The sequence below is a fragment of the Engystomops pustulosus genome, chromosome 10 (assembly GCF_040894005.1).
Source record: "Engystomops pustulosus chromosome 10, aEngPut4.maternal, whole genome shotgun sequence".
Classification (NCBI taxonomy): Eukaryota; Metazoa; Chordata; class Amphibia; order Anura; family Leptodactylidae; genus Engystomops; species Engystomops pustulosus.
This window is the reverse complement of record NC_092420.1, coordinates 75,866,042-75,889,215: the sequence shown is the minus strand read 5'-3', so window position 1 is coordinate 75,889,215 and position 23,174 is coordinate 75,866,042. Positions and strand designations below refer to the sequence as shown.

The 23,174-nt window shown below is 40.7% G+C and overlaps 2 protein-coding genes across 2 annotated transcripts in view; one reads left to right on the top strand and one right to left on the bottom strand.

Annotated features, from left to right (window-relative positions):
• SHCBP1L (SHC binding and spindle associated 1 like) overlaps positions 1-22,393 on the top strand; it is a 40,194-nt gene extending 17,801 nt beyond the window's left edge. The window contains exons 5-10 of the mRNA XM_072127768.1: positions 3,967-4,185; positions 5,361-5,466; positions 8,166-8,319; positions 19,527-19,777; positions 20,206-20,331; positions 21,565-22,393. Of these exons, the coding sequence (XP_071983869.1) occupies positions 3,967-4,185; positions 5,361-5,466; positions 8,166-8,319; positions 19,527-19,777; positions 20,206-20,331; positions 21,565-21,813 (1,105 nt within the window). The 3' untranslated portion in view covers positions 21,814-22,393. The remainder of the gene's footprint in view (positions 1-3,966; positions 4,186-5,360; positions 5,467-8,165; positions 8,320-19,526; positions 19,778-20,205; positions 20,332-21,564) is intronic.
• LOC140105093 (speedy protein C-like) overlaps positions 1-23,174 on the bottom strand; it is a 99,458-nt gene that overhangs the window by 48,715 nt on the left and 27,569 nt on the right. The gene's annotated exons all lie outside the window — the stretch shown is intronic.

Genomic DNA, 23,174 nt, shown 5'->3' with positions numbered 1-23,174 from the left:
CCTTGTGAGCCAGGCCCGGCGCTATGGGTAGGCAAAGTGGGCAATTGCCCAGGGCTTCCTGAAAGGGGAGAATCTCTTCTTTCAAATGAATCTTGAATTTTGTTTCTAGGTGCTATGGATCCAGAGATATTCAGGTTTAAAGTGAGAATATCAGGTGCCATTTTTATGTATAAAAATCACTCCCGACGGCAGTTTAACAGTTAATAGCTCCGTTTTCCTGACACTTAGAAACACAGATTCATATAAAAGAGGAGACTCTCTTCTTTCATATGAAAAACGAAGTGAGGTTCTATGTCTCACAGAGCCAGAGATACAGCCCCCTGAAGTGTAGCCCCCTCCATATTCTTAGCCATCAGACTATAGGGAGAATTTGCTGGACACAGGACCTGCTGCACCTCACAGATAATGGAAATATTCACTTTATATGTTACTATAATAATTTAGTATAGTAGTTGATATAATAATAATATAAACTTTTAAGAACTTCTAAGAACACACTTTCTCTCTTATTACCGCGACCTAGAACATGTCCATAAAGTTATATGTAACACCAAAAACACCCACATGTTCTGGAATAAAGTTTTTATTTTACACCATCCTCCATTATTTACACCTATGTTATGACGTTCCCACTCAAATTCTTATGAAACTCGTAGGGTTCTGTTATTGTGCGGCTAATACAATGGCGCACATCTAATAGTGACTTTTGTATATCATTACCTTGGTTTATGGATATATAGTTATTTATTTGGGTTACCATTGTGTAAGGGAACATACAGTAATATATCTGTGTGAAACTCAGTGCAGTTTTCAGCAAAAATAGTTTGGTGTCCCCTGTGGATTTAACGTTCGCTTTGCTGCATATTTTGGTGAATATACAGGTGGGGGGGTGTATGATCTCCTCACATCTTACTGTTTTAGGAAAGTATATTTTCTTTATATAAGTATCTGGATTTGTACATATTTTAGAGGAAGTTTTGAATGTTAAATGCCAAATGCGTTGCTTGGTTGTCTGCTTTCAAAATTAAATAGGTTTTATGGTGCCTTTACTTTTTATTCTGTTTTATTAATATATTTTGAAGGTTGTGTCTTAAAATTTGTAGCTGAAAAACAGATATCTAGTTATTACAGTTTTAGTGATATTATGTGGATTTATTTATGTGAACATATCAATATGGGACATTTGTGAACTCTACACATGTCCATTTATTACATTTAGGAGATGTGAAGGTAAATATTTTCTGTTTGCAGCACATTTTTTCCCATCAAAGTCAAATTTTAAGTATTTTTTATAAAATGTTGCAACTTGAATCAAAATTGCATGAAGGCGCCTACGTCTATAAACTCTTTAATGCAATTTTGAAAATGGGGCAAGTGTCTGCTTGCTGAAAATTTGTGGTTTGTTGGGTTTATTGTAATTCTTTTTGCTGTATTTTCGAATTGTAAAAATTGCTCTGGCCAATAACGCAACAAAATATCCAGAAATGCCTGGCGGTGAAAGGGTTAATCCCCCTTGGTTGAATTCCCGGGTGAAGATGCTTATCATCTATAACATGTCTATATATATATATCTATATGTCTAGTTATCTATCTCATATAATCTGACCATTTATATATCTCGCTTTTTCCTTATCTATTTTTCAATCAATCTTTTATTTCTCTTCTACTGTATTTATCTCTCATATCCATCTCCTGTATATATAATCTACTTTATATTCTGCATCTAGAAATCTCTATCATCTTTCATATTTATCTTCTATCATAATAATTATAAATAATAAATCCTTTATTTATATAGTGCACACAGATCACGCAGAGCCGCACTGTGCCTGCCAGGTCAGTCCCTGTCCCCATGGGGCTCACAATCTATTCAACCTACCAGTAATTTTTTGGAGTGTGGGAGGAAACCGGAGGACCCGGAGGAAACCCACGTAAACACAGAGAGAACATACAAACTCTTTGCAGATGTTGACCAGCACTGCAAGGCTGTAGTGCTAACCACTGAGGCGCCGTGCTGCCCATCAATCTCCCTATCATATATCTATCTCCCATAAAATTCTCCCATATTGTTTTACCATACAAAAGGGATCCTCTTACTGACTGTGACTGGTCATAACATAGTTTTATTTAGGGGCCCCGATTTTAGTTTTGCCCAAGGCCCCACTTTGTCTAGAACCGGCCCTGTTGTGAGCTGCTCCAACAGGTTGTAGTGACAGGACAAGTGACACAGACCTGATGACAGGTGTCCTTTAATGGGTTCCCACCAAGGCCCTTTTTCATTTTTGCATTTTCATTTTTTACTCCCCACCTTCAAAAATCTATAACTTTTTTATTTTTGCATATACGGAGCTGTGTAACGGCTTGTTTTCTGCGTAACAAATAGCACTTCATAGTGATGGTATTGAATATTCCATGCCCTGTACAGGGAAACGGGGAAAAAATTCCAAATGCAGTGCAATTGGTTACAAAAACACATTTGCACCATTTTCTTGTGGGTTTGGATTTTACGGATTTTACTGTGCGCCCAAAATGACATGTATACTTTATTCTTTGGGTCAGTATGATCACAGGGATAACAAATTTGTATAGGTTTTACAATGTTTTCATACATTTACAAGAATTAAAAAAAACAATGTTTTATTTTGCCATCTTTTGACGTTAATACCTTTTTTATACTTCGGTGTACGGAGGTGTGGGTGGTGTCATTTTTTTTGCGACTTTTGATGACATTTTCATTGCTCCCATTTTTAGTACTGTACGACCTTTTGATCACTTTTTATTGAATTTTTTATATTATTCAAATGGCAAAAAAGTTAAATGTTTGACTTTGGGCGCTATTTTCCGTTACAGAGTTAAACACAGTGAAAAACCATTATTATATTTTGATAGATTGGGCATTTTCGGACATAAATGTGTTTATGATTTTTACTGTTTATTTATATTTATTTATATTCGCACAATGTAATCAATGGGTTAAAACAAAACAGCCTCAAATTTTACAGAATTGACAAACAAGGTAAACAACAACTGTATTATGGAAAAACTACTTGCCTTTTCTGAGGGTAACCCAAAATCATTTTATGGGAAATGGGAACTGTGGCTGGTATCAATATATTACAAAGCATCAGTACACTTTGAAATTGAAGGCAAATCACCATGTTGACGTGCAATTTCTTAGTTACTTAATTAATATAAAGAATTAGCAAATTTGCCCCTATAACTCCAGAGTGTAGTATACAAAATTTTGTCTGACTTCTGTATAGTTAGTTTGGTTATGTTTATGCCAAAATGGCATGTTTTACCTGATCATTGTATACATGTATGTAAATAAAATGAAGTCGAAATGTATACAAGAATGTAACTAATACAATGTACTATAAGTGTATATGTATGCCTTTTGACTTCAATAAAGATTGTTTAAAAAAAAAAAAACAGCCTCGGGTCTTCGGAAGATGATGAGCAATGACACGGGGAGCGACGATCCTCGTCAAGATGGTGGCGCCCAAAAATATGCAGAAAAGAATTACTGGCTATGGAGAGGGCTCAGCCCATGAGCCCTCTCCATGCACCCGAAGTGTGATGTACTATTACGTCACATGTTGGGAAGGGGTTAAAAATGATCTTTATTGCGTAAACATCACAAGGGGATTAAAATTTGAGAACTTTCTTTCATGGGCAAACCCTTTTGAAAGGTTAGCCAGTGGGTTGTGTCTGTTGCAGTGTTTCTAAATGTATCTTTTCAAGACATATGTTGTCTTTGTCTTTTTAGATCAAATTAGAGACTTTTTCTTGTAGATAAATAAAATAAAAAGCAGACAGCACTAGATCGATCTATCTATCTATCTATCTATCTATCTATCTATCTATCTATCTATCTATCTATCTATCTATCTATCATGCAAGAAATTTGTTGAACATGCTGATTTCAAGCACAAATAGATAAAATGGTGATATTTACCATTCTAGGTTTGGTGACATCCAAGATGGGAACATTCCTCCTCCTATTGCCCAGCGTTTTAAAAGAACCCTTGAGAAATACAGGAACAAGCGTTTAGAACTGATTGAATTTCAGAGTAAGATAAAGGACGATCCCTCAGTTTCAGAAGCTGTTGAATGTTGGAATAAATACTATGAAGTACAAATGTTAAGTGGCATATTGAAAATTTGGGAAAATTTAAGACTCAGGTAAACAAATTTGAAGCACTGTGTTACTTTATTGAACCATGAAAGAAATATGCATGTTTCTTACCACTTATATTACAGGGTTTATTTTACCTTCCTTTACTTGAACTTGTTTTCTTTGTCATCTTTGTTTAACAATGTAGCAGGGACACAATGGGAGGACAGGGGATACATGAGGAGTTAAGTAACCCAGGTAACAGGAAGTGTTTAGTGCAAGGAGAGACTTTACATATTGATGGAAAAAATTAAAACTTTGTACTGTATAATAAATGTGTAAAATCTATCCCAGAACACAATTAATAAAAATTCTTTAAAATGATAGTTGCCCTTTTATAATTGTCTGTTCTAAACTGTTGACCTCGTTAAATTGACTTTGAGAATCCAAGTATGATTTCCACCTATAAGATGACACATGCAGATGGACATTCACACCACGTTTCTGAGGTATTTCCCACACTTGTCCTGACTTGCAATAGTTATTCACATTTAGTCTCATTGCTTTTAACAAGTTCCTCCTCCTCGTGCCCATTGTGCAGTATACATTAGTTTTATGTGTCTTATGTGCCTGGCTGCACTTTCTTAACAAATCACTACCTACAGTACTGAAGCCTTACTGAGGCAAGGATATATTTTGGTTTTTATGTTAAAAGAGATGTCCTTGGGATAGGACCTCAGTATGAATATGACTGGGGCTCACAAATCAACTGCTTTAGGATATGAACATATTCACAAACTATTTGGTGATCATGGCGTGTTATTGCAGCACATCTCCTCTCCGCTTCCACGGACTTTAACTTATGCATGCCTCCTCCTGAAGCCGGCCAGGGAACTAAGATCCGACCATGACGTCTAAGCCGGGGCGTGGAGAGAGCGCGGCTGTGCTCTCTCCTAGTTCCCCAGCCAGCAACAGGATAAAAATCTTTCAAACACACTTAGAATCAATGTCTGTAGGGTACAATGCTTAAGAATTTAAAAGTACATACATGCTTTTTATAAATTTTAGCAAGTGTTCAGAACTGAAACTGACAATAATGTCCATTTGCTATTTGTTATGTAAAAATATTTTGTTAATTTTTACAATATTCATCTTTCACCATATTTAGAAATAATGGAATTCTGATGCCTGTATTTATTTTAAAACATGTGAGCGGGTAATTGTTACTGTTTGAAAATTACAGAGCGCATGGACCATTTTTCCCAAGAATACTGAGGCGTAAAAAAGGTTTAAGAGATACAGGAGAAGTGGTGATGCACGTTGTGGCAAATATAATGACTGCAGACATGGTAAGAAATCACATATCAGACATGTCATACGTGCCTTTCCTATAAATGGCACAAGGTTTGTATACAGCTTTACGTCACATGTTGGACCCTTACCCCATATACTCATTTCTTTTTGTAGGCAGGCTAATAAGGAGAAATGAATCTCCAGACCCACCTTCTAGTTATTGGTCCATAAAACCCTCTGCCAATATAAAGCAGACATTTGGGAAATATTAGTTATAAAGTTCCTTGGGTGCTATGACTATCTGCCTGATAAGCAGAAAATTTAGAACTTTGAAAATTAATCATTTTTAGAAATGTTTGCCAAATTTCCATTTTTTCATAACTAAGCACAAAAGATATCAAAATGTTTTTATTACTTTGAAGTACAATGTGTGACAAGAAAACAATCACATAATCCCCTGGATATGTTAAAGTATTACAAAGGTTTAACCTTCTATAATGACACAGGGCAAATTTAAAAAATCAGGCCTGGTCCTGAAGCCCTACCATGGCAGTGTGATGTTTTATTGCCTCCAAGTTCTCAGGATAATGTGTTATATGTTGTAGTGGACATGAATCCCTTAGACCTATCAAAAACAACAGGAATGTCTTCAACTGGCTAAGGGCGCATTTACACGAACGTATGTCCGCTGGGCTGTAGCACCAGCACCATGGAGAGGAGGACGGTTGACCCCTCCCCTCTCCTTATAGATACACATCGCCGTAACACGGGAAAAAATAGGACATGTCCTATCTTTTCCCTGTGTATGGAGGGGTACGGTGCCCAGCATGGATACATTTATGGGAAATTATCTTAACACAGTTTAATTTTTTTTTCTTCACATGCAATTGAAGAAATGTTTATACATTGCAGGTGAATTAAATTAATTGTTTATGCCCAGATGGGTATACCCCTTCAAATAATTGTGAAAATATTACAGTGTTTATTTTTCTATTATAATCATAGTTTGGTGCAAGAGAAAACTAAAATTAGCTTATTCAGGAGGCCACAGAATCTCAAGATCAGAATTTGCAAACATTTTCAAATAACATTGTGACACAATTACTTGTACTTTATATTGCCTAGATTACAAGGGAAAGTATTCCACACTGGTACTTTATGGAAAGACTAATTTATACTTTTCCCGGTAAATGTATGCCTTGTAAATACAATAGAACATCCTACTGATTTTCTTTGCAGGTTATTGCCAAGTCTTTAATCTACAAGAACACTTTGATCCTATTCCATCATGAGGCCACTCAAGAGTACAGTGAAATTACATATAGTCTTAATCCATGACTGTACATTAAGGACTGTCTGACACTACGCTATACAGAGTTCTATAGATCCCCTTTCTGCATATTTATACACATTACTATTGCACATTTACAATTCTAAAACAATCCAGATCCAGTCTTAAAATGATCATTTATTAAAGGCGGGGAGCTGTTTTCCTCACCTATATCACCTCTTTATTTCAGAACAGTAGTAACATAGCGGGAGATTTTTGGCACAGAAGCACTGATATATTCGCAAAATCTTGCGCAATTAAATAATTTGCGATAATTCCGGTGACCACACCACCTCCACACCACGTGTGTGCCTGCAACGATCTCCGTCAGCTCCATAGAGATTAATGGAGCAGAATGGTCATGCGCGGCCATCTGTTCCATTAGTCTGAGGAGTGGTAAGGGGTCGGTTGGACCCCTTGTTTGCGCGATCTGTGGGGGTCTCAACACTAAGACCTCCACTGATCAGCATGTTAGTCCCAATCCCGTGGATAGGGCCTAACTTGTCTTTGTGGGGAAACCCCTTTAAAGGAAATCTTCCATCAAAATCATGATATACCATAAACACTTAGGCATAGACCCAGGCACGCATATTCTTATATATGTTATCCATGGCCTTCTTGGTCCTAAAGTCAACTTTTAAAATTTGCCAATGAGCCTGAATGGTTCTAGGGGGTGTTGTCTCAGTCCCTGCAAGCTGTAGCTTCGCAAGCTGTTGTACAGTGCATAAGCACGTCTAACCCTGTTGCCTCAGTACTTCCCACATCCCTCTGCCTTCTGCAATCTCGCACAGTAGTAGGGGGGAAGTGCTCTTGCCCAGTGTCACAGCCTGTGAAGCTGCAACACAAATAGATTCTGGTAATGCCCCTCAGAGCCCTTCTGGCTCATTAGCATAATTTAAAAAAGTTTATTTCAGAAGGAAGGAGGCCATGGATAACAAACATAAGAAGATCACCACAGTCACACTGCCTGAATCTATGAGTAAGTGCCCCTGGTTTATCAGGATGGATTTTTTTTTAAATCAGGTAACGTTTATTGATAAACAAAAATAAATGACAATGGCATTTTTGTACAATTATTGTCTAATAATGTTGCATCGATTTGTACAGGAAAAAATACTCCCACAAAACAAGAACACAGCCCCCTCCTGCTCAAATATCAGGATGGATTTTGAAGGTAGATTTCCTTTAAAAACAGACAGATGTCCAGTTATAGCAAGGTGGCAACAATATAACCATGATACAAAAAAGAACAGAAATCAGCATAATCTTGTATCTAAATGAGAGCATGTTCAACTACATTCAGTGCAAATATTTGGGCATCTCTATAATTTAGCAGATGTGACAGAATGGACCTGTTAATACTCTATAATCTTTTTGAGTTTCCTTGTTTGTTATATAAACTTTAAAACTGTATTTTTTTTATAGGTGAAAGAATATTCCCCTGACACGCTCATTCAGCAACATAATAATTTAGATACTGCTTTAGAGAACAGTTATGGCGGGGACACTGTGGTGATTTTCCCTGGGGAATATAAGGCTGAAGCAATGGCAATGTTGACAGATGACATCACTATTAAAGGTCAACTTTTCTACATTAATAATTAGTGTTTATTCTTCTGTTATATTCTTATATGTTCACTCTCTAGTTTTTCTGGAATATGGTTGGGGACATTTTGAAAATATACCACCTAGCCAAAACATTTATAAAACCCTAGAGCAGTGGTGGCGAACCTATGGCACGCGTGCCAGAGAGGGCACACAGAGCCCTCTCTGCTGGCACGCATACCATCTCCCCAGTCTTGGCAAAGTGGGCCCTGACGCCTGCTGGGTACCTGCGCTCCGATACCTGCGCAGCCCCGGTGCACTCCGATGCCTGCTCGTTCACTGCAAACTTCTGTGCGGCCCTGGCACGCTGCCTGCTGGGTCCTAGCGCGCCGTCTGCTTTGCCCCGTCCCACTGCCTGCAGAGTCGCGGGGTCCCGATGCCTGCTTGGCCCCGCCTCGCTGCCTGCGGAGTCGCGGGGTCCCGGCGCCCGATGCCTGCTGGGCCCCGTCCCGCTGCCTGCGTAGTCGCGGGGTCCCGATGCCTCCAGCCTGCTCCTGTGCTCCGGCGGTGACGACACCGCATCCTCGCCGACACTTGACATGGTGCTGCACTTGGTAAGGCCCTCTGTGTGTGTCTGTCTATACTGGGGTGGGGGGTGAGGCCCTGTCTCTATCCTGGGGTGGGGAGTGAGGCCCTGTCTCTATCCTGGTGTGGGGGGTGAGGCCCTGTCTTTATCCTGGGGTGGGGGGTGAGGCCCTGTGTCTATACTGAGGTGGGGGGGGCCCTGTCTCTATAGTGGGGTGGGGGTGAGGCCCTGTCTCTATAGTGGGGTGGGAGTGAGGCCCTGTCTCTATAGTGGGGGTGGAACTACAGCTGCAGTACACAGCCATACATGGAGCTACAGTCGCAGTACACAGCTATACATGGAGCTACCGACGCAGTACACAGCTATACACGGAGCTACAGGCGCAGTACACAGCCGTACATGGAGCTACAGCCTCAGTACACAGCCATACATGGAGCTACAGCCGCAGTACACAGCCGTACATGGAGCTACAGCCTCAGTACACAGCCATACATGGAGCTACAGCCGCAGTACACAGCCGTACATGGAGCTACAGCCTCAGTACACAGCCATACATGGAGCTACAGCCGCAGTACACAGCCGTACATGGAGCTACAGCCTCAGTACACAGCCATACATGGAGCTACAGCCGCAGTACACAGCCGTACATGGAGCTACAGCCTCAGTACACAGCCATACATGGAGCTACAGCCGCAGTACACAGCCGTACATGGAGCTACAGCCTCAGTACACAGCCATACATGGAGCTACAGCCTCAGTACACAGCCATACATGGAGCTACAGCCGCAGTATACTGTAATATAATAAGATGTTTTCCCAGTGATGATTGGACACAGTTAGTGTGCATTCACACTGCCATTGTGGGGACGCATATATGGCTGCAACCTTGGCTGAATGCTACAGTTATGTATGGACCTCGATTTTGGCTATGTATCTAATGTTTGATAGAACATGTTTTACACTTCAATTAGGAGTAGTCTGGTAGTCTTTCTTATTACATGAAGGGTGGAATTTTCTCTGGTGGGCCCAAGGTACACCAGTCCAACAGTGATGGCAGTAATACAGTATTCATCACTATATTAGCTTCTAGTATAGTGTTATTATTGGTAATGTTGGCCTTTCTATAGTGGTCTTTATAACCAGAATTATGCTATTTATGTGGTTGTAATGTTGGCCTTATGATGTCAAAGTGTTATTTGTCTCTTGTATAGAGGTATTGTGGTACTTTTGGACTAAATTGCTGTGTTGGCACCTTGCAATAGAAACGTCGCCTTAGGTTTGCAGTTTGGGCACTCGGTCTCTTAAAGGTTCGCCATCACTGCCCTAGAGGCTTCAAAAGACTAAATCATGTGCTATCATGGGTCACTAGAACCCATTTTTATAGTTCATTAAATAATGTTAAGCCCTTAAAGGGGTATTCTCGTCTGGGCATTCACATTCAGTTTCACTAATCTTCCATATATAAACATTTCTTCAATTGGATGTTATAAAAATAAATGTTCCTGTGTGAAGATAATTTCCTATAAACATAGCCATGTTGTCCCTTAGAAACGAGATGGCTTCCTCGGTTACGACCACGTCACACTCTGGCAGTAGTGGCCAGAGATGCGTTATAGAGCCCTGCCTGACCTCCTGGATTCAGCGTTCATTACTACAGGACGGCTCTAGGACCTGCAGTAACTCCTGGGCATTTCATACAAAAAATTTTTGTTTCTTTGTGCAATCCTTCCAGCAGAGGTGGCCGTATCCAGGGACGCAGTCTTGTTTCTAAGGGACCAAATCACTACATTTATTAGAAATTATCTTCACCCAGGAACATTTTTTTTAATAACATCTAATTGAAGAAATGTTTATATATGGCAGATTTATCAAACTGAATGTGAGTTCCCAGACGAGAATACCCCTTTAAGGACGCAGGGTTTTTTCGCTCATTTCTCGCTCTCCACCTTCAAAAATCCATAACTTTTTCATTTTTACGTGTACAGACCTGTGTGAGGGCTTATTTTGTGTGTAACAAATTTTACTTTCCTGTAATGTTATTTATTTTAACATGCCGTGTACTGCGAAGCTGAAAAAAAATTCCAAATGTGGAAAAATTCTTGTGGGCTCAGTTTTTACGACTTTGACTGTGCGCTCCAAATAACACCTCAGCTTTATTCTTCGGTGCGATCGCGGTGATACCAAATTTATACAGGTTTTATTGCGTTTTAATACATTTTCAAAAATTAAACGAATGTGTACAAAAAAAGAAAAATTTTTTTTTGCCATCTTCTGACGTTAATAACTTTTTCATACTTTGGCGCACGGAGATGTGTGAGGGGTCATTTTTTGCGAAATGAGCCGACGTTTTCATTGCTTCCATTTTGAGGTCTGTGTGACATTTTGATCATTTTTTATTCCATTTTTTATGTGATGTAAAAAGGTGTAAAAGTCGCATTTCGGACATTTGGGCGCCATTTCCCGTCTCGGAGGTCACCGCCGGCCGTAACCGTTTTTATATTTTGATAGATCGGGCATTTTGGGACGCGGTGATACCTAATGTGTCTGTAATTTTTACTGTTATGTTTTATAACAGTTCTAGGGAAAGGGGGGTTATTTGAATTTTTAATATTTTATTAATTTTTTTCTTTCTTTCTTTTTCACTATTTCTTAGACCATCTAGGGTACATTAACCCTAGATGGTCAGATCGCTCCTACCATATACTGCAATATTGTATTGCAATATATGGCATTTTTGCAGGTCATTCATTACACTGGCCACTGGCTCATTGTAACGAATCTGCAGAAGCCAGGTAGCCTCGGGTCAAACGAAGACCCGAGGCTACCATGGCAACCAATCGCCGCCCCCCAATGACGTTCGGGGGAGCGACGATCGTAATAAAGATGGCGGCGCCCATGCGCTGCCGCCTTTTAAATGCCGCCAGCGACTTTGCCGGCGGCAATGAAAGGGTTAATAACCGCGATCGGTGCAAGCACCGACCGCGGTTATTAGTGGTGGGGGTTTGCTGCAATATGCAACAACCCCCATCATTGTATGAAGAGGACTCAGCCCATGAGCCCTCTTCATACATTCACTGTACCTCTGCACCTTAGAGCTACTGAGCAGAGCGTTAAGGGGTTAATATTAGGTCATGGCATAAGTGAATTACAGTCCTAATTGGAGTTGTGCCATTATCCAACATTTTAGGAGTAAAAATCTCAGAACTAATAGTTGCAGATCATCTTTGCCAGGAACTGGAATTTGAAACCTAATTTGATTATTAAAAGATCCATGCAGGATTCCTGGGAAGGACCTAACTCCACATTTTTATTTAATTCTCTGTTGATTTATTTTAGTTGAAAAATCTGAGAAACAAATACAGTGAGTAACCTCCCAGTATGTGCTGGTATGTAACAGTGGTGATGCACTACAGTAATATGCCTGGGAGTGGGTCTGACAGCACAGTATATTCAACCCACCTATGCACATCATTTGTTGTGTGTGCGATTATCAGTTGTCAGTGCAGAAGGTAGTCCATAGATAGAAAAGAATGCGTGGGATGAAATGGATTTCTAAGTATATGAGAAAATGAATTCTGTACTTCTGAAATATTTTACAAACATAAACGATTAACCAGAGGGAGGGCAAGTGGATGTTGCCTACATGATAAAAATGCACTAGTGAGGTTATAAAGTTTGGGACTTTCCGACCTGTTTGTTGAAGTGACTTGAAACATTTCCATGCTTGGCAGTTTTGCGCCTTCTACCCTTATATAGTGTTGTGGTAGTAAATTTTCACGTACACGAAAAAATATTTTAAGATTTTTGTCAAAACAGAAATAGAATGCAACTTAAAGCGAACGTGTCAGCAAGGATATCCCACACAAACGCCAAACAGTACATTGTTCCGTACTTTACAAGTGTTCTATTGCTGTTTTTATGGCTTTTATTGCTTCCACCATTACTCCAAATTGCACTTTTATTTATCCTCTCTCTACCCAAAGATAAAGTCAAGCAGGTGGGGAAGTACATGGCTGATCTCCCCAGCCTCATTGACTTTTTCTTAGGGGAGAGAGAGGATGAATAAAAGTAGTTTTTGGAGTAATGGTGGAAGCAATAGAAGCTACAAAAGCAACAATGGTAAATTATAGAACAATGTACTGTTTATGATTCTTAGGTGATATCCTTGGTGACAGGATCACTTTAGAGAAGATCTGACAGCAGACAGAACACTGACATGCATTATTTGTTCGCCACTGGTCATTGGTGGCTTTGAGCATCAAAGTATTACTTCCAGAAAGTTGGCATGAATCTGCCCCACAGTCTGTTCAGAGTTTAAAAACTGTCATTTATTTCTAGTAATACACACTCTCTGATTATATAACAGTTCTGTGCAGTGGTGTCAAACGTATTAGTATGGGAAAAAGACACTAGTTGCCTGGTTCACTGAATATTTAATATCACAAGGCTGCTGATATAACAGGAACGTGGCTTATATCCAAAAGTTAAACTAACCTTTCAGTACAATCATATTCCATAAAGATTGCAGTGGGAAACCATACAGACATGATCCGACAACTTATCCACTAGATTTTGGATTGTTTCTTTAGCAGTGTAACTGACAATGAGAAATGTCATTGTTAGTAATTTTGTTGTATTAACAGTCAGTAATTCTTTCATATTTCACAGTCCTGTTCCTTTTTTACCTAATAGCCAGTGATTTCACTTTATTTCAGAAAATTTAACAGGAACCTGTCATTAGAAATTGGCTTAATCAACCACTACCAGTATGTTGTCAAGCAGCTGAGCAGCTTCTAGGTGATGTTTCTTTCATGGCCCAGCTTGGTGGCATCATCCAGAAAATCAAGTTTGAAGTGAGATGTTGGTTTGATAAAGTCGGGAAGGCAGAGATTTTAACACTGAAGTCAAGCTCTCCATGATTAATAACATGCTTCGGACTTCAGGAGATTTGATCAGTGATTTTCCGAGATGCAGGACCATAATTACATATAAGGGGGCGTTTTAAGGCAGGGATTGCTTGACTTCAGTCTTAAACTCTTCGCCTCCTTTACTTCGAAAAACCAGTGAGGTGAAATCTTCCAAAAAATCAAGTTTGAAGTCAGATGTTCAGTTTAACACTGAAGTCAATCATTCCCTGCCTTAAAACTCCCCCTTCACTGTAATAATTGTCCTTTGTCTGATCATCTCCTTGGCAACATACTGGTAGTGGTATATGAGGCCAATTTCTGATGACAGTTTCCCTTTAAAGGAAACCTACCACTTAAAAGTTGTAGTTCTAAGACACAGATACATGGCACCAATATGCCGGAGCATATTTTCATTAATACAATAAACTCCCTATCGCTGATTTATAAGTTATATTAAAATTTGTCTCGGCGCACCGCACTAGGGCACAGCGCACCATCCGCGCGCCTGTGCGTGCGGCGGATTCTGAAGTGCTGGAGAGCCGGTGACATCACCGAGCTCTCCAGCACACTCGAGCCTGCCCAACTTCAGAATCCGCCGCGCGGGCGTGTGCATGGTGCGCCGTGCCCTAGTGCGCTGCGCCGAGACAAATTTTAATATAACTTATAAATCATCGATAGGGGGTTTATTGTATTAATGAAAATATGCTCCGGCACCAGCTCACCCTGAGATGGTGCCATGTATCTGTGTCTTAGAACTACCACTTTTAAGTGGTAGGTTTCCTTTAACATTGGAAGAAATGAAGACAGCACTTGCCTCTCTTCCTAATGAAAAAGCCCCTGGGGTAGACAGCCAGCCTGGAGAGATTTATAAACAGTACAAGGATTCATTACTGCCTAGACTGCTTACCGTCTTTACAGATGTGTTAGTAGAGGGTCTTCATGGTTTTGCCAAAATCGGACAAAGACCATCGCCTCCCTGATTCTTATCGGCCTACATCTTTACTTTCCACAGACATTAAGATATCAGTCAAAGCCAGCCAGCTGACTGGGGTAATCACGGACCTGATAGATGAGGACCAATCAGGCTTTATACCCAGGCAGGTCCAGTGTTCAAAATATAAGGCGGTAATACCTTTACCTACAGGTGCTTGTAGCAATGCCGGCGTTGCTCTCACTCAACGCTGCAAAAGCTTTTGACAGCATCGAGTGGGAGTTCCTATTGGCAGTCCTTGGTAAATTGGGCATGGGCTAAGGGTGAATGGGGGACTATCAGATAGCTTCACACTAGACAGGAGCATGTGGCAGGGATGCTCATTGTCACCCAGTTATTTGCAATAGTTATTGAACCTCCTCCTCCATACAAGGAGTTCCAGTCCCGAGAGGGAAGAAAAAGTGTCTTTTTACGCAGGCATCTTCCCTTATTCAGGAATTCGGGGTCAGTTGGGGAAAGCCTGCCATACTGCCCTTCGAGACTCTAGCAGAACATGCCCACCCACTTCTAGCGAGACAAGTTGTGCTAAAGTTTAAGTACCTGGGTGTTTATGTCACGGCAACACCAAAAGAGTATCTGTCAGATAACTTAGTGGCGCCAATAACTCCGTATGGTCGTAATTGTTATAAATTATTTTTATTTATAAGCTGTGTAATACGCGTTTCGAGCCCGTACTGGGCTCTTCCTCAGTTACATATAGCTTCACGGTTTCAGGGAAACACAAGGTTTATAAAGTGTGATTTTTGGCGCGAGAAGCCAGTGTTCTGACGTCAGAGATGTAAACATAAATAGTGTAGTAAAAGGTTCATTCATAAAATCGATTAGCGATTAGTATCGCTATGCTTAAAATAATACAATACAGATAAAAACAGTACAATACAAATAAAAAGCATAATGATTTCATACATAAGGGTACATTAAGAAGAAAATGGAGGATTAGGATGAATTGTGGGGGATGTAAGTATGAAAAGATGTGCGCGGATCTGAATGTGTGGATGAGTTAATACAAATAGTTTATTAGGAAGTCCATTAGTAAAATTAATTCGAAGTTAAAAGATATGTACATGTGTAGTTGCATACAGATCAGTATAGGTATTCTTATTGAATACATAAGGGTACATTGTTAGGGTTATTCAATAACCCTAACAATGTACCCTTATGTATTCAATAAGAATACCTATACTGATCTGTATGCAACTACACATGTACATATCTTTTAACTTCGAATTAATTTTACTAATGGACTTCCTAATAAACTATTTGTATTAACTCATCCACACATTCAGATCCGCGCACATCTTTTCATACTTACATCCCCCACAATTCATCCTAATCCTCCATTTTCTTCTTAATGTACCCTTATGTATGAAATCATTATGCTTTTTATTTGTATTGTACTGTTTTTATCTGTATTGTATTATTTTAAGCATAGCGATACTAATCGCTAATCGATTTTATGAATGAACCTTTTACTACACTATTTATGTTTACATCTCTGACGTCAGAACACTGGCTTCTCGCGCCAAAAATCACACTTTATAAACCTTGTGTTTCCCTGAAACCGTGAAGCTATATGTAACTGAGGAAGAGCCCAGTACGGGCTCGAAACGCGTATTACACAGCTTATAAATAAAAATAATTTATAACAATTACGACCATACGGAGTTATTGGCGCCGACAACCTGGAAGACACCACTACTAAAAGATAAGACAAGACGGGGTGAACAATCTTCCACCTCGGTACCCAGGAGGCCGCCGAAAAAACCCAACCAACCACTGCGCTCAAACGTGTTGTACCGCCCGTACAACCTAGAAAGGTGAGCATTACTCTAAAACACCTTGTTGTACTTAAAAACGTTTTTTACACATGTGGCGCCCGTATCGCCTCTTCCGTTTCAATTTATTTCAGATAACTTAGTGCCACTTTTAGTGCCAACTCCCCAGTCTGGTTCCTAATCTATACTTTGCAAGGCCCTTATGCTTTTCCAAAACCTAGTGTGGAAAAAAGGTGTGTCCCAAATAAAATATGAGTATCTGCAAAGTGCTATATTTCTATATTTTATCTTGTTAATGGGTGGGGGAGTAGAGATAGGTCCTGGATTGCAGGAAGATTGGTTTGCCATTGGTCGGGATAATCTGTACGCCTTGGAGGCTGAGTTTTAATAAGCTTCATCAGGCCACGTTACCCACCCTTACATCGATGACCCGCATTTGGGCCTCATTCAAAGACCTTACGAGGTTGGGCCTGGTAGCAGAATGCAGCCCCTTATGGCACAACCCCAATCTTATAGAAACATTTCAATTGGAGGGTTTCTCTCTAAAGGGAACAAAATGGGATGGTTACGGTAGCTCAAATTATGCAGGACAGTGACTTAAAATCTTCGAACAACTCAGTTCAACCTGCGGGGTAAGTTCTATTACTATCTACGGTTGTGGCACCCTATGGTGTCCCAATTTGGGGAGGGGACCATAGCAAGAGACAGCATTATGTTGTTGACGTATATCACCAAGAGAGAAAAGACAACGGGGATGTTCTCCTTCCTGTACTCCTGGCTTTTGGGGAAATATCTAGACGAATTCCAATTCCAAATTCCTGGCCGACAAAAATGGGAAGATGACATGGAATCAATTACGGATGACCAGTGGAACAACCTGTTGCACACGATACCTAAGTTGTCTCCTAGCAAGAGCCAAAGGTTAAGTGAATTGTTCCATCTATAGAGTATACAGGACCCCTGAATTGCTATACAGATTTAATATCCGTCCAACGTCTCAATGCCCTCGCTGTTACAATGATAACGGCAACCTGCTGCATATGCTCTGGGAATGCAAAGAATGGGGTAATTATTGGTAGAAGGTGTTGTGCCTACTGTCTGGGTATTTCAGAATCACTTAAAAGGGCTATTCCCACAAAGACAAGTTTCTTAAATATAATCAGGATAACAAAATAACACATTCTCTAATTTGTTTTTAACAAAAAAAAACAGCATTTCACAGATAATTTCAACCTGGTGTACACAATTTTGGGGGCCACTAGACCTGACCCTGTATCTATTAAATTTAGGGTCGGGTAGACATCGACGATGCACTGAGCTGCTCTCTGCCTCTAGCACCACCCTTGCATTCCAGGACGAGTTCACATTCCACTGACTTCCTGCCAGCGTGTGAGGAGAGTAAAGCTACAGCCAAATAAGATCTTTATCTTGGGGAGGCACAGCAGATCTGACAGTATTAGGCTACATTCACACTACCATATGGAGGACATATATACGGCCGATATACGTCCTCCATAGTGCGGCACCGTACCGCTCCGTACCCGGGAAAAAGATAGGACCTGTCCTATCTTTTCCCGTAATACGGCGCCGTGTATCTCTATGGAGAGGGGCGGGGGTGAGCTGCGCTCACCTCCTCCTCTCCCCGTGCACTGCCGTTGCCCGCTACGGTACGGTACGGGCGGGCGGGCAACGGCAGTGTGAATGTAGCCTAAGGAAAACCACCCCTGTTTTAGTTACCTTGTAAGGCTTAGAGGCTTTATGACATGATGCAGGATTAAAACCAAACCAATGTATATATTCCAGAAGGAACAGACTCCCAAGTGTAGGCAGCGCTGTTTCGACCTAATTGGGTCTCCTCAGTACAGCTTAAGGAACTGGTTTGTCTGAGTGAGAGGCTTGTGACTAGTGTCGGGAAGTAAGAGTTCTCCTTACAGGGACTGCCAATTAAGGCCATCATGTAGGCGTGTGGAGTCTTATAGCCCTGGATGCTAGGGGAATTCTGGGAAAATATGCAAAGTTTTCCAGGATGGGAGGAGGGTGAGATATAGCAGACATGTGTATAGCTCTGATAGTAGTCATGTGAATATGTATTCTAGGTATTATGCCTGACTTGGAAGTAAGCAACCCAACTAGTTTGGGAATCCAGAGAGCCCTATAGCAGGCATGCAAAAAGATTCTTTCTAATTGGATGAGAGGCTTGCCCCCAACTAGGAGAGAATATAAAAAGCACATAAATTACGTTATTAGGCTGTAAAACCACCAAAAAATTTGAAGCGATATTCGGTCCCGGGTTGGCAACATCGGGCTTATCATGTGGAGCATTGCTAGCTATTAAATAGAAAAACTCCAGTCCTAAAATGTAAAACCATTGCATAGAAGTAAACATTGCTGCCAGAGTGACAGAGCGACAATGATACATCTGATGGCAGCAAAGCAACAAAGACTGAGTGTTTGCAAGATGCATTGTCCCCTATCGTGTACACATTTCCAAATATCAGGTGGATGGCTGGTGCAGCAAATTAAGGAAAAGGATGTATTGGAAAACAGATCGGAAAACCACACATTGGGACAGATTTACTTACCCGGTCCATTCGCGACCCAGCGGCGCTTTCTCTGTGGAAGATTCGGCTCTTCCGGCGATTCACTAAGGTAGTTCCCCCAATGTCCATTAGGTGTCGCTGCTGCGCTGAATTCCATCGGAGTTCACTAAAGTTCACCAAGCCAGGCTGTGTGCAGGTATTTAAAAAAACTATGGCGGTTTCTCTGAATCCGACAGGTTTTCCGACGCCCCCCCCCCAATTCAGGGAAAATTGGCGCAAAACGGTAAAACTCGGGTAACCCGACGTAAAAACGCGATTTGGGCCCTTAGTAAATGACCCCCAGTGTCTCCATGTTAAATTTATATAAAGATTAGTACTTGTAAGATGTACACTTGGAAGTGTTTTACACTTGTTTAAATATTTTTTTACTAATCTTTTATAGGCATTGGCAAGAAAGAAGACATAATAATTGTTTCACAACCGTCCAGCGATAACTTTATTGTTTCCAGGGCAGAAAATATCAAAATCATTCACCTCACATTAAGGCAGAGGGGAACATTTGATGGCATAATAGTTGTGGAATCTGGTCACCTGACTCTGCAGGACTGCGATCTCCAGTGTGAGGGGACTGGCATTTGTGTTCTTACAGGAGCAGCTTTGACAATGAAAGATTGTGAAATAAGTGGTTCACAGGTAGGTTATTTGTATACGCACAGTCAATGACTTCTATCCATATACAATAGGGTCAGCCAAGTATTTATATCTACTCAGCAGAAAAGAAAAGCACTCTTGGAACTTTATTTCTTCCAAGATCTGCAATCAGGAAAAATGAGCACATCTTCTTAACCATCAGGGGGTGGGGTGGGGGGTTATTTTATCTTTTGTGTCGCAATTTTGGCACCAAAAGTTGTAAATAAACTCCAGTCCCATTCAGGTGTAGGAAAAGCAGAGGGGTTTGCAGACTTTTAATAAAAACCTCTAAGATAAATCAAACCAGGAATTACCAATAAAAGAAGACAACAAATGCCCTAAACAAAGATTAATTAACCCCTAGATGTTTGGTGGGTTGAATGTCCACCTTCCATAAAATGGAATAGTATAAAATATCTTTTTATTTTTAGGGAGCAGGTATTGAATTATACCCAGGCAGTGGCGCCATAATTGAGGGAAACAAGATTCACAACTGTAATAACTTCAGATGTACAGACGGCTTAGCAAGCAACCAAGGAGGTGGAATTAAGTTAAAGGTAACATTACATACGTTCAATGGGGCATGTCACCGGAAATGTCAGTTTTAGCTGGTGACAGGTTTCTATAGCCTATGCTATGGCGATTTTTTAAAATGCCTTTGTCAGCATCCTTTTATAAAACTTTATTTTACATTACCTACCTCCCTGCCAGCAATGTTTGGTGAGTCCCAGGCAGGAGAGAGTGGTGTCTCAGTCTCCTCCACACTCATCCAGCTCCCTCTTCCTGTCATGTGCATTGAGCAGGCAGAGGAGGGAGGAGGATGCTGTGTGTGGAGGCGAGGAAGAATGCATGAGGTGACATCGGCACCCGGGCTGCTGTAGCTGCCACTCCCTCCATTCCCGGGGAGGTCTGACTACACACTGCTAGTAGGGAGCCAGGTAACATGAAATAAAGTTTGGTAAAGTAGTGGAAATATTAAGAATGCTGACAAAGGAATTTTTAAAATAAGCATGGCAGAGGCTAATGGAACCTGTCATAAATATATATAGCAATAAATCTGAACAGAATATGTAACTACCGTATATATTCGGCTTCTAATTGAATGTGTAAAAAAAATAAGCGCAATACTCATCGCTGACCGCCAGGAACCTCTTCTCCCTGCAGCACGTCTTTAGGTTCCCGGGCTCAAACTATGACGCAGCACTGTCACCGCCTGCTGACGTCATAGTTTCTGTGCCTGCAGATCGGGAATCCACCAGACCAGCCGGGAAGGCAAAGAGGTGCTGCAGGGAGAAGAGGGCGCTGGGGGGGCAGTGCCGGAGGGTGAGTACTAAGTTTATTTTTTTTAAAGGGAGCTCTATGCTCTGGGCATATTATTGATGGTGGGAGCTCTACTGGACATTTTATTAATGGGGTGCTCTGCTCTGGACATTTTATCAATGGGGGTGCTCTTCTGTACAGTTTATTAATTGGAAGGGCTGCCGTGCACATTTGATTTATGAGGGGAGACTACTGGCCATTTTATTGAAGAGTAACGGCTGCATTTCCCACCCTAGACTTAGATTGTACTTAAGTCAATACGTTTTCCCAGTTTTGTGGTAAAATAAGATAACTCGTCTTATACGGTACTTCTAGAAATAGTTATTGGGAAAGCACCACCTTCCCAGTAGATGTTGTTATAGGCTATGAGTGATGTCGTGTTACAATGAGCTCCAGTCATTAGAAGTTTGCATCTTCCACAGAAGTAAATGTGGGCTCACACTTCAAAACCTTTTTTTCTTTGCATTAAGGTTATACCTGCACCAGTAGTGAAGCTGAGCAATAACCACATATACGACAACAAGGGTCATGGTGTTACCATTGTGCAGCCCAAGAGGAGGCCGCTTGATACAATGAATTTTATGAACGACGGTGCAGCAGCTGGAGATAGAAAGGACGAGGATTTGCTTACAAAAGTTCTAGAAGATCTTCGTCTGGAGCTTGACGGCAACAACCTAGAAAAAAACTCTCTGGGAAATGCTGGGTTGGTCTTGACCTAGAATCACATGCTGGGGAGGAGAGGGTAACACTCATTCTACAATATGAGTTTCAGTTTGGTACACAGTAGTTGTCAAAAACCAGTTATTTGGGTAAACCCATTATCTTTAGAGCTTTGGTTTATTCTATAGGAAAAAAGTAGTTCCTTTCCGCTTTAGTTACCACATGCGTTCACATTATGAATTCCAGTTATTAGTTAAAAGGGGTTTTCTGGGCAAAGATGGGGATCATTGGGAGTTTTTAAAAGTTTTAACTTACAAAAGCCACTGCTATCCAGGTTACACGTTTTAGAGTTATAAATTATTTTTTTGTTATTGGAGCCGTCTGTATATTGTGTGACACTCATACATATAACATAAGGCCAATACTTAGAATTGTTCAATAAAAGGAGATTGTGCGAGTCAGCTGGTATCTTTGCAATATACAATAGTAAGTGGTGCAGCAACAGTTTACTAACATGTGCCCCAATGGCTGCTGTATTTGGTTTCAGTGGGCATGAGGCATCATTTATATTCTTACTATCCAGGGAATATGTACAGCTCCATACTCTCTAAAATAAAGATTTAATGCATCTGACCCTAATCGAAGTGTATTACTCCTTCTATTCATCAACGAGCATTTATCATGATGGAAACTGCATTAGTCTCAACACAGGTCAGTATTCTGCATTGTAGCGATGTCATTGTCCTTTGCACAGATAAGACATTTTTCTTATAATAGGGGGAGAATTTAAAGGGGTTTTCCCACAAAGGCAAGTTAGGCCCTAACTTGCTGATCAGTGGGGGTCTGAGTGCTTATCGACTGACCACTCGGCAATTTCCCTGTAGAAATTCATGGAGCAGAACGGTCATACGGGGCCGTATTTTCAATTCATCTGACGGAGCGAGGAGGGTCCGCCGGACCCCTTAGTTTTTGTGATCTGCAACTAGTCATCATTACCTCTAAAGCCTTAGCAGCTACACAATTCCAGGACAGGTTTCTATTAAATTAGTCTTTTAGCTCCCCTTACCATGTGGTACAAGCACTGGTGAGACCCAAAAAGTAATGCTGTTTCATAGTGATGTTTATTGGAGTAATAAAAGGAAATTGTGATAACTAATGTGAAACACTGTGACACCAGTGGTAAAAGGAGGCCAGGGCAGAGTACAGCTCTCCAGTGTTACACTGCAGACATAAATTGTGTATCATATTTCTCAATCAGTTACAGTCAGATATCTGTATAACATCTTGAACCACATTTTATTAATGAGGTTTTCATCCAACTTTTTTCTAACCACTTTTCTGTTTGCTATCATACAAGGGGCATAAACTAAGCCAACTGACAGTCTAAGGCTACATTCACTACATTACAACTTGCACCCAT